Below are 12543 nucleotides of genomic sequence, written 5' to 3'. Positions count from 1 at the left end.
TTAAAACATTTGTTTATCAAGCGCCATCTCCAAAGGATGTACTCCTGACATTATTTCCCCGTTTAATGGATCCGTGTGCACATATATTCCAGCCAATGTGGCAGTGTACAATCCAATCAGAGTCACTGTAGTAACCTGAGCAACTGCTGAGATACAATAACGCCCACATATCATTATCAATACATGACATTGCAGTCATCACCACTGAACACTGAAATCATGTTTTTCAAGTCAGCAAGAACGCTGTCTTTACTCATCGCCATATTTGGCGCATGTATCTCTAATACAACCCAGTCCACATTAAGGAGACTGAAGACATATCTCCAAGGGCACACCGCTACAGCTGGCATTGCTGTTCAACTCCAGGTTGACAAACAGGTCAACATAAGTTTGTTGCCAATGTCCATCTCCAATCTCAATGCTGCCGAGCAGACATTCAGCTTCAGTGCCGGTGTCTCGATGAAATGGTTCGACCACAACCTAGCTTGGAACAAAACTGAGTATGATGATATTGAAAATGTGATCATCTCGGAAGACTCCGTGTGGACACCTTCCGTGATCATCCCGAACGGTGTTGACAACGTCGTACCGGGCTCAGAACTATCTCCTGAGATTCAGAGTAGAGGCAAAGCAAAGCAACTAATCGTTGAGAGTTTCAAGACCAGTTGTCAAATAGACATCACTCTGTACCCGTTTGACCAGCAACGATGTAGCATCCTGTTCATGCCTGTCAATAGTTTCAATTTCGGACTATATACGACTGGTTCTATAATGGACACTCTACCGACTTTCTTCATTGAGAACAGTGAATGGGAGTTGGTTGACATACATGCCAAGGTTATGGACCCCCAACTGATATTTTTATCAAGATTTGCATCGTTTGAGTTTCTCCTGAAACGCAAGAGCATGTTTTATATAGTGAGTATCATCTTTCCTATGGCTCTTCTCTCTCTGCTCAACGCCTGTGTGTTCCTCCTACCAGCTGACTCCGGAGAGAAGATGTCCTACCTCATCTCAATATTTGTGTCCTATGCAGTGTTCATGAACTTCGTCAATGACTCGATCCCCAAGTCTGGAGACGTGTGTCGACTGTCTGTGTACCTGACCCTCATCCTCTGCCAGAGCTGCCTGACCATCATCACCACAATGGCCAGACTCAACGTCCGCAATAATGGTCTCCTATTTCAGACCAAGACGGACGTACAGGCAGCAAACGACAATTCAAACACGACCAGCACTCAACGAACGAGTGTAAAATCTGCGTCAAACGTCCGCCGCGCAGACTACGTTCTGTTCGGCATGTTTCTGCTTCTGGCACTGATGTCCCTGCTGGTGTTTTGCGTATAAGACAGCATTCGTCTGGAGCTCAACATCCAATTCCCCCAACTGTGTGATGGAAGGTCTGTGGTGTAATTATCATTTATTCAAATGAACATAGAGTTATTCAATGACATGTAGTGATTCCTTCAGTAATTATTCTCTCTGTGATCAATGAGTGAGTGAGTTGGGTTTAACGCTACTTTTAACAGTATTCAAGTTAAATCACGGCGTGTCAGTTTAATTTTGGAGGAAAACCCGAAGTGATGCAGGTCTCAGACGTTAACCACTTCGGTAAAACCCAAGAGCAATGGTATGGTGCTGACAACCCTAGAAACATAATCGGGGCGAACCTGCATTCAAACCCACAATCATAGGTTTCTGGCATGCCTACGGGAAGCAACTCTGCTCAGCGAATCGCGGCGCCTCAGACGACAGGGGCCACCCGTGCCCCCTGGGATCAATGACATGAGTGTAGATGTGTGTGACGGAGATTCTCCTGTTGCCTTCAATGTGACTATTTGACCCATGTGCTGACAGTCAATATGTTGTGCTAATTTTTTGTTGAGATTTCGAATTTTCTAGGGACTTTAGGGATATTCCTAAATCAATTTTACCTGACAGTGAATGTTTTTAGTGACAGGCTGTATATAATTGAATGCTTTTCCACATGCAACTTTAGTCATTTGAGTAAATTATGTCTCTGTGACAAGTCATTAAAATACAGACGACCTTTGGGAAATGGAAAACTTCATGAAAGTGCAGTGGTCACGTACTTACAGAAAAAGATCTTAATACCAAAAGCCATCAATGAAGATGTGAGTACAAAACTTAAGTAGATGGATCCTTCTTATGCCAACGTAGAGAGCGAGACAGCAGCGTTGAATGGGGACAGGAAGAGCGTGATCAGCTCGTCGTTGGTTTCTAAAACTATTGACATCTGTTGAAAACCGCACCAGGCACAACAGGTCTCATGATAACCTGGCTGTCTTTGAATCTGATACGGAAAGGTTTTGTAATGATTTGTAACTATGTGTCATAGCGACTGATTTAAACACCAATTGTCTGAAGAACATTTAATTGCAAAGGCTCATTACCCTGGAGCCATGACATCTATATGCCTTGAAACACTTAATTGCTGTTATTTATAAGATGCTAATCCTAATTGTTAATCCCAATTTTTGTGTACATCGACCGTCTGCCATCCTGCTGATGAATTACTGTTTACATTTATATTTATTACTTACTAAATGTCAGGTGACCTTGGCTATATAAGCCTTGGTCCAGAGAGGACGAACAAAAAGAAAGCTCTTACCCTTAGCCTAGCTAGGGTTAGGCTGGGTGCTCCGGGGCACCTAGACAACAACCACTACCACTACGTGCTGACCTGGCACAGTGTCTTTTGTATGTATATATATTTACATGTATAAAGTAAAACTGTATATACCGCAAGCCATCGTCTCCAAGTTGTTACTTCCTACTGAGAACCATACGTCGGCCCCTTGCATATACGAGTATGCAAATTATTCATTAATCAATGTCAGACCAGACACGCGTGGTAATATGGATGAAGCCTGCGTTCACATATTCCAGCCTGATTAAAAAAAACCAATTAAAACCGTACTAGCATTTGGCATCTCCACTACCAAAGAAGGCAATACCACATCAGCTCAAACTGGCATTCAAACCCACAATCATAGGTTTCTGGCGTGCCTGTGGGACGCAACTCTGCATAGCGAATTACGGCGCCTAAGACGACTGGGCCATCCGTGCCGCCCAATATGTTCTGAATCTGCATCAGTTGAAACGAGCGATTGTAAAATGTTTATCTACATGTTTAGATTGTTGTCTGGAATTACAACTGCTTGCATATCGACAACAGCGAGCAGAATGTCCTGTGCTTGAGTTGGAAATTCCGCTCATGTTTGTGCTATGGAATAGGTATTCTGCATATTGAATATCTGTTGTTTCATTAATAAATGTGTTGTAACAAATTATACCGATGTGGTCCTTCATTCCTCCAAGAGATCATTTCCTGTCTTATTGATACACATGTATATTAAGACTCTTACATTTAACACATGTTTTATTCAGCGAAAGAAAGGGGGTAAGGTGAGGCGAAATGGAATTTAAAGCGTGAATAGCAGTCACATAGCACTGGGTCTTCCCCAGTACAATTTTATGCAGAGATGTATAATGCACTGCAAAGTTTTGTTATCTGTGAAAAAACAACAAATGGCGCCACTCTGAAATATATCGATACATGTACTGTGCGACGAATACTTGTATTTGACAGTCTCTAGTAAACTTTAGGTGAACAAAATACTGCCTGATATCTCAGCGACGTATTGGAATATCAAATAGACGTGTAAGCTTATGTGGAAAGTTACATATTCGATTTGTAAAACTATAAATGAACCCGTGAAGATCCTGGTTAGAAGAGGTCTTCAGCAACCCATGCTTGCCATAAAAGGCAACTATGCGTGTCGTAAGAGGCGACTAACGGAATCGGGTAGTCAGACTTGGTTGATGCATGTCATCGTATCCTAATTGCGTGTATCGATGATCGTGATGTCAATCTAGTCCAGACTGGATTTTGTACAGACTGCCGTCATATAGCTGGAATATTGCTGAGTGCGACCTTAAACAACAAACACACGTGTGATTCATTAGCGGCGGTGTGATGTGGTCGTACTTGTCAGTTTGAGTCAGCAACCTTGCTGCAACTATTGAACACATTGTAACTTGTGTGGCTCGTTTAGGGGAATGCCTTGACCTAGAGCTTGGCATTCACTAAGCTGTCAATCAATGGCCTGTGAACGTATCGTCTAATTAATGTTGTTGCTGAGATGACAGACAGCAGAACTGCACATTGTGTGGACATCAATATCAAGACCATACCATAATAATGCCAATTATGTTAAGGGTTGACTGTGTTTTTTTTTCGGTTCATTAAGTGCCTTCTATATCGCTTATAATTAAATTCGACAACGAAAACATATAATATTTTAACCAAAAACCGTTGTTCATATCACAGCAGACAAAAATGACGAGATTGATAAACATTAATTCCAGGTGTAGGAATACATACTGTGGCGTGACATGAATCAGGTGATTGTTTAATCTATGCACATAACTTGACACGCCCACAAAGTCAGTAGCCAATCAATGGAGAGTAGGATTAAAACAAAGTTCATAGGACCTGTCAATCAAGGCAAGAGGCGAGAAGAACTGCAACAGTCAGACTGCAACGAGCCGGAACAAATATGTCCGGGAGAAGGTGTCTGTTTCAAATGACATGGTCAGTTACCGCCAGATTCGAACATTAGTTCCCTGGTTACGGGAAGACCCAGATGGAAAAATGCTAGTTAGAAATAAAACCTGAAGACATGAAAGTTAGGGAACCGAGGCCAGCGGGAAAAATAACAGTCGAGCGAGCCTGCACGTTTGCTGTTTGGTCTAGTTGTTTTATTTCCACCAACATCAGTCTTTGGAATAATTTTACATTCAGCTGTGATCAAAATATATGTTTATGTAATAATTGTTTCAGTTTTTAGATATAGTCTGATCAATTGTAAATAAGAACAGAGTTCCATTTGTTCGATCACTATACTTGAGAGAACCTGCTTGGAATGACTATATAAATATAATAATAATATATAATAATATATAATAATTATATAAACAAAGAAAAGAGCTAAGCAAGCCCTAATATATTTCATTATTGTTTGATCCCAATATTTGTAACAGTCATGAAAGATATAATTACGGGAAGTATTATGTTTTCTCGAGATGATGTAATCAGTCATGCGTGACGAAAGCTCGCGAGTCATGCATGGTATGCCCGTGCAGCATGCTACCCTCGCGTATCTCTAAAAGCAGTATATCCAAACGTTAAAATTGCTTTGTTAAACTCGGTGTTAACCAGTTTTTCCATGACATTGTGTTACCATAGCACGAAGGCGATTATCAAACGCCACAAGATGGCAAATAATCGGCATGCATAACGCAGGAATGTCTTGTAATGCCATTGGTCGGAATTTGGGGTATCATCACACTGTCCCAAGCCGTTGAGTCGAGAAACATGCTCAGACCCGTGATGTACAGGACCATCCCAGATCCGGAAGACCTCCTGTGACGACACATCGTGAAGACAGGGACCTTCTTCGTCTCATACGCTGAGAAACCCTTTTTAACAAGTACTCGCCTGAAACAGCTGTGGTTGCCCAATCATCGTTTCAGCACCAGAACCGTCAGGAACCGGCCGAAAGCAGCAGGACTGAGGGCTGGACGAGTCATAAAGCATCCCTTGTTGAAAGATCACCTTAGATTAGTATTGTGTATTGCGCGACAGAACTGGAATCTGAGAACTTGGGGACGGATCCATTGGTCAGACGAAAGTTGCTTTCTGCTCAACGGGACTGATGGAAGTACGAGAGTTGGGAGGCACCGGAACACGGCCTACACCCATGGGAACATTAAACCGAATGTTGCATATGGCGGGGGCTTGGTAGTGGGTGTATCGCTCAGGCTTGCAGGTTGGATTTGGTCACCATAAGGGGCAACCTCACAGGGACTCAGTACATCCGGTACGTTTTGAGGCCAGTCGTCGTTCCTAATTTTGACAACCACTCTCTTCCTACTCGACCTCAGTACATGGATGACAATGCCAGGCCTCATCATTCGCATACAGTCATGGATTACATGAGTGCCAATGCAATAACGACTCTACCCTGGCCAGCAATTAGCCCAGATTTGAACCCCCTTGAACATGTTTGGGATATTCTGGGGCGGCGCATACAGGCACGAGATGCTCCTGTACAAGATTTATGCGAATTGGAAGCAACACTGCATCAGGAGTGGTTGTTGTTGACCCATCAACAGATCCAACGTCTGACTAGAGGCATGAGAGGTGACGTAGGGTGGAATGCGTCATCCGGGCACATGATGGTTATAACCACTACTAATCTGTTTCACGTTTCATGTCAAGTGGAGACTTTAAGGAACATTTTCACAGAAACATCAAACGTAACTCGTATACTTAATCCTGCAGCTTCATACTTTTTTTTAGGTATTGTCTTAGGTCAAAAACAGTACCTGTGTGACCATCGTGTTTTTGTCAGTAAATTTCAATCACAACTCACCAATATCCTCTTTATTTGTTATCAAATGTTTGTTCTATCCGATGACATTGGTATCGCCCAGCTCCTGTGGTCAGTCATCCCATGCCATGATTTTTTTCCATGTGTCATGGTTCAGAAGGCGGTCGGGTAGCCTAGTGTTTAAAGCGTTCGCTCGTCACGCTGAAGACCCGGGTTCGATTCCCGACATGGGTACAATGTGTGAAGCCCATTTCTTGTGACCCCCGCCGTGATATTGCTGGAATATTGTTAAACAAGTGGCGTAAAACCATACTCACTCACCCACTCATGGTTCAGAAAAAGGGGTGTAATTAATTTGTTCTTTGTGTATATCTGGTTCTGATTCTGATTGCGAATGTGCACTGGTACAAGGGACCGTCTATTATACAGGAGCGCCGTATAGTACAATATTCTCTATCTCCCTTCGAGTCTTTAATATGCTAATGAATAAAGGCTAAGACTATTTAAGTTTAATGGATGTGAATGAACGTCTATATAACCCATCGTATGACTATCCCATGGAGTAGTCCTTGTGCCAAGTAGGCACGCTGGTCGCTCTAGTGGATTGGCGTAGACCCGGTGCTGGTGCTGGTGGTATCCCGTCAGGCTCCAGTGGCGTAGGGGCTCTCAGGGTCTCAGAGGCCAGTGGTGGCGACTGGATGATCGCGCGCCTCGGTGTGCCTCGTCCTTGTGTTGCTTGTCGAATGAATTAATCGGGTTGTATCTTGCGCCAGGATGTGCTTTCTGACATCAGCACCGGTGGGGTCGAGGGCCCCGTCTGCCTTGTGGGATTGCTGTCGAGGGCAGGTAGCTGCGGTGTCATGATGGGTGCCTGTACAATGATGTGGGTTGCTATGTCGTCAAAGATCAATCGGGTCATTGTGAACTCTGGTCCCCCCCCCCCCCCCCCCCCGCTCTTTTGGAGTCCCGTTCGGCACAAAGGCGCGATTATGAGGCCGGTGGTGCAACCTGTCGACGTTGAGGTGAATGGCCAGTTCGAGGTAGTGTATGCCCCTGTGTACGAAAAAGTCCGAGCACACTGCCTGTGAGGTGTATACAGCCGGGACAGGTGGGGATGGCGACACTCCAGGCTGTGATGGTTCAATCTGGTGGCGGTGTTCGCAGTTGTTCCAAGTGGCACTGACGTTGTCCGACATGCCTGGCCAGAACACAGAGGATTCTGCACGGGCGGTCATCATCGTGTAAGGTGCTCAGCACCTCGCTCAAAGTAAGGGTTGTATGACTACTCTGTCCTTGAAGGTCGTCTTGTGGCGGTCGTCCTCGTGTAGGGACACTGTGGTAACCGTTCCATGCGTCCACACTGTCTTGCGCTTCTCGTTAGGTACGCGTCTCGCCTGGTGGAATGGGGATTGGGTGTGGTGGGTCTCACGGAACGCATGCTTGTTCAAGGCTTGCCGTTCTTGTTTGTGCAGATTACCATGTGATCACACCATCTCACAGGCGTCCGATGGGTACTTCCTCCAACACGCCGAGACGAACGTCCTGGTCGAAGCTTGCTTTTACCTTGTCTTGCCAGTGTATGACCATGGGGATTGGAGTGTGACAGGCAAACGGTGTCGCCTCCTCACCAAGCATAAGACGTAGCGGTGGGCCGGTCATTCTCTGTGGTGTGGTCCCATGTTGAATGTGCTCTGAGCGGACATCCTGAGTAAGTGTTTCTGTAGTGCTTCTCCGTTGGCCTCAATGCCGAACAGGCTGCTCTGGCACACCGTGTCGGCCATGGCGGGCAGGGATACTGTGTGGGTGAGTTTCAGGAGGTCGAAACCCAGCACTCAGTGGTGAGAGTGAGGTTGACGTACGGCTGCGGGCTGGACACGCGTTTCATTCACTTATCGAACATATCATCATACAGGTGGTGATCGAGGGAGCGTGTGCATAAATCGTCGTCCGCGCTGGCCATGGCGACCGTGAATAGCTCGACGAAGGCTGCCATCTGCTCGTCGTACATATTATCGGTCTCCTCTGACAGGGGCCTAGTCGGTCGGCTGCTCAGGCACATCTTTTCGAGGCGAATCTGGCGGCCACATTTCTGGCACATTTTTCCATACCCAGGGCACTTCAGGGCGCGCCACTGAGGTTTCTTGCCGTGGCCCACCTTGCCGCAGTAGACGCATACCCCTTCGGTTTCACCAACCTGGCTCCTCCCCTGGTGCGAACGTTTTGTTGTATCCCCCGCCGATACGAACTATTGATCGCATCTGTGCTCTGAGGGTCGAGTAGGCGCGATGCCGAGCGATTTCCAGATTCCTTGGCCTCAATATACTCTATCATGTCCTTTAACGGCATGTCCTGGTTCTTTTCCCCGAGCAGGTCAAGTTGTATCCCTTGGTCCTCGATGCAGCAATCACACTGCGTAGTATCTCTTCCGTGAAGTCATTGACTTGATCTCACCCTGTCTTGGTGTATTTCATGTCATGCTTGCATGCGTGTCGTCTTGCTGTGCGTAGCTATATAGTCACAACCATCGATCGGGCACTACACATTCATAGGCGTCATCAGGACTGTTATTCTGTAGTGAATGTCGGTGATACACGCGTGTATACAGTGTTCTGCGGGCTTCGATTGGGTACGGTACCTGTCGACGTTCTCGTGGTCAGTTTGCACCTAGTCGTGTCCTCCTCAGCACTGAGTTCCATTTGTTCGATCACTTTACTTGAGAGAACCAGCTTGAAATGACAATCACTAAACAAGTTTTGGACAGGTCGAAACACAGGCGTGTTTATAATTATATCTGGTTCCGGTTCTGATTGCGCATGTGCACTGGTACAAGGGACTGTCTATTATTCAGGAGCGCAGTATAATACAATGTTCTCTAAATTGAAAAGTGACTTGAATGCTGAAACGTTAAAACGTAGCCTTATGTTCTTATTGGTTACGAACGAACGCAAGGAAAAAGAGAAAGATATTTCTGTTCAGTCCGCACACTTGGCTATTTTAACGGAACTAAGGTGACGTCAGACGTCTTTCTTTAAAACGTCACAGCACAATTGTTTCCTAGCACCCATGAGGTCAATTTCCTTCTGGCGGGTCACATAGAGATTACTACACGAGTGTCTGTCAGATACCATTTATCTTACAAGTTGTTGGAAGATGGAAATTAAATGGTGTGTGACTGACCCGAGTGCAGTAATCCGTTTCTTATACACCCTTAAATGATGGCACTTTTTTGCATCGAATCGATGCATTTCTTCTATTCTCATGATCGCAGTGGCTCAATACACAACACAACGGTCATGAGTGACGTCATCCGACGTACTGCTTACTACTCATAAACAATGTGACCATACACAATTGCGTGGAACGATGCTCATGATGTCAATCACTGGATTTTCTGGTCCAGACTCGATTATTTACAGATCGCCGTCATATAGCTAGAATATTGCAAAGTGTGGCGTTAAACAACAAACAAACAATCCATACACAATAAGGTTTATATGTGTCATATCTGTGGATTACCAAGGCGAAAATTATAATGGAAACTAGATAACATCAAAGAACCCACTGGTTGACATAGGTGAACATACGACCTGAAGCACGAGCAACTTATCAATGACAAACAATCCAGAAAGTAGCCCGTCATAATCTGACCTCAGGTCATCACCATGGAGTAGCCAATCATGAGCCTGGAGGTTTTTCTCATACATATGTTTGATACCAGCTATCTCAAATGCGTTTCTCACCCACAGGTGTATAAGAAATCAGACTGACTGTGGCCTTGCTAGTGGGTTTAGCCAATGTAATGGGTAAAAAGGAGACAGTGCATCTTTTATGCATTTTCAGTAGGGAGCTGAGTTTAACAATTATTCGTATTTACATAGCATATGCATCATATTTCTTTCTGAAATCATTATGGTTTAAATGAGGAAATCGGATGAAATATAAGAAAGTTAGTTCAAGAAAGTTAAATATCTAGTTTTACATTAATGATCGTTAATCGAGGTGACTGTAAACTTTGAAGAAAAATATATCAACTATAAACTCAATTCACTAGTCGTGGAAATATTTTCATAAACTTCATAAACTGATGTACATCATAATCAATATACAATGATGTTAGCAAAATATTGCATTAATGTACTTTCAGGTTCACATACCTTTTAAGAGTAAAGATCTGAGATATCTTATTTCTGAATTTTATCCATGAACATTTTATCCATAATACATATACGTGGTTGACAAACTATGTATATATTGCAGGAAGTGCAGATCCAAATAACACGCCTGAACAAACCGTCCATTAACAATGTTTTTCAAATGCTCAACACTGAGTTTATCAGGACAGCGAGATTGTGTCCGTGACATTATCATTTCCAGTACGGGTGCATACCTGCATGATTCAATATAAAATGACTGCTCTCTGTTTGCAGCTTAATGGATCCGTGTGCATACATATTTCAGCCCACGAAGTGAGATTATTTCAAAGAGCTGTTCTCATCTGCATGATTCAACTAAAAGTTATAGTCTCTTCTTACATACGTGGGGGAGATATTTTTATAGCAACAAGCATCTGTTTGTGAAGCGCTTACTACCGCTAAGAGATGCGTTCAAAGCTTCTCGCTTTTGATTCCCCGTTTAATGGATACGTGTGTACTGTTGTTTCAGTCCACGCGGCAGTGTACAACCAATCAGAGTCACTGTCGTAACCTAAGCAACTGCTGAAATAGAATAACATCTGCATATCAAGATATGTCATTATAAACATCACCACCGAACACTCACATCATGTTTTTCATGTCTGCAATAACGCTGTCACTGCTCTTCACCGTATCAGGAGCTAGTATCTCCAACAGAACCAAGAAAACATTAGAAAGACTGAAGACATATCTCCAAGGTGAAACTGTTATTGATGGCATCAGTACTGATCTCTCAAATGAGAAACAGGTTAACATGAGTGTGTTGCCAATGTCCATCTCCAATCTCAATGCAGCCGAACAGACATTCACTTTTAGTTTGGGGATCGCCATGACGTGGTTCGACCCTGATCTGGCTTGGAACAAAGCTGATTATGATGAAATTGAACAGGTGGCTATCTCGAAAGACTACATGTGGACACCTTCCGTGACCATCGCTAATGGCATCAACAACATTGCCCCGATTTCAAGACAATCCCCCCATCTTCATAGTGATGGAAAAGCACGACTTACAATCACTGACAGTTTCACGACCAGTTGTCAAATAGACATCGCTCTTTACCCGTTTGACCAGCAGCAATGTGACATCATGTTCATGCCTGCAAATAATTACGATCTTGGAGTTGAAACGATTGGTTCTATTATTACAATATTACCTACTTTCTTTATTAAGAACAGTGAATGGGAGTTGGTTGACATACGCGCCAAGATTGTGAACGTAAAACTGCGGCGGATACCAAATTTTGTATCATTTGAGTTTTTTCTGAAACGCAAGAGCATGTTCTATATAGTGAGTATCATCTTTCCTATGGCTCTTCTCTCTCTGCTCAACGCCTGTGTGTTCCTCCTACCAGCTGACTCCGGAGAGAAGATGTCCTACCTCATCTCAATATTTGTGTCCTATGCAGTGTTCATGAACTTCGTCAATGACTCGATCCCCAAGTCTGGAGACGTGTGTCGACTGTCTGTGTACCTGACCCTCATCCTCTGTCAGAGCTGCCTGGCTATCATCACCACCATGGCCACACTCAACGTCCGCAATAATGGTCACCTATTTCAGACCAAGACAGATGTACAGCCAGGGAACGATACATTAAACAGCAACAGCACAGCACGTCTGTATGTGATGCGTGCGTCAAAGGCCCGCCGTGCAGACCACGTTTTCTTCTGGGTGTTCCTGTTTCTGGCACTGATGTCGCTGCTGGTGTTTTGTGTATAAGGCGACATTTGTCTGGAGCCCTCACTGTGTGATGGAAGGCCTGTTTACGTTGTGTTATAAGCATTTTAAACGTGGGATGTGTGGTGATTTAATGTGAAAACACACACACACACACACACACACACACACACACACACACACACACACACACACACACATACACACACACACACACACATACACACGACACTCAATGAGAGAAACATGATATTTC

The 12543-nt window shown here is 44.2% G+C and overlaps 2 protein-coding genes across 2 annotated transcripts; both read left to right on the top strand.

The window, feature by feature from the left end:
• Positions 1-219: 219 nt before the first annotated feature.
• On the top strand, positions 220-1347 carry LOC124143642 (neuronal acetylcholine receptor subunit beta-3-like). Its single transcript, XM_046512668.2, has one exon. The coding sequence runs from the start codon at positions 220-222 to the stop codon at positions 1345-1347; it is 1128 nt and encodes a 375-aa protein (XP_046368624.2).
• A 9863-nt stretch (positions 1348-11210) lies between these two features.
• Positions 11211-12329, top strand: LOC124143641 (acetylcholine receptor subunit delta-like). The gene has a single exon (XM_046512667.2). The coding sequence runs from the start codon at positions 11211-11213 to the stop codon at positions 12327-12329; it is 1119 nt and encodes a 372-aa protein (XP_046368623.2).
• The last annotated feature ends 214 nt before the right edge of the window (positions 12330-12543 follow it).

The sequence above is a fragment of the Haliotis rufescens genome, unplaced genomic scaffold (genome assembly GCF_023055435.1).
Source record: "Haliotis rufescens isolate VD_foot unplaced genomic scaffold, xgHalRufe1.0.p SCAF_8, whole genome shotgun sequence".
Lineage (NCBI taxonomy): Eukaryota > Metazoa > Mollusca > Gastropoda > Lepetellida > Haliotidae > Haliotis > Haliotis rufescens.
The sequence above is the reverse complement of the archived record's forward strand: the minus strand, read 5'-3'. Positions and strand labels throughout refer to the sequence as shown.

Coding starts and splice junctions, on each gene's coding strand:
- LOC124143642 (XM_046512668.2), top strand. CDS start 220: ATGTTTTTCAAGTCAGCAAGAACGCTGTCTTTACTCATCGCCATATTT.
- LOC124143641 (XM_046512667.2), top strand. CDS start 11,211: ATGTCTGCAATAACGCTGTCACTGCTCTTCACCGTATCAGGAGCTAGT.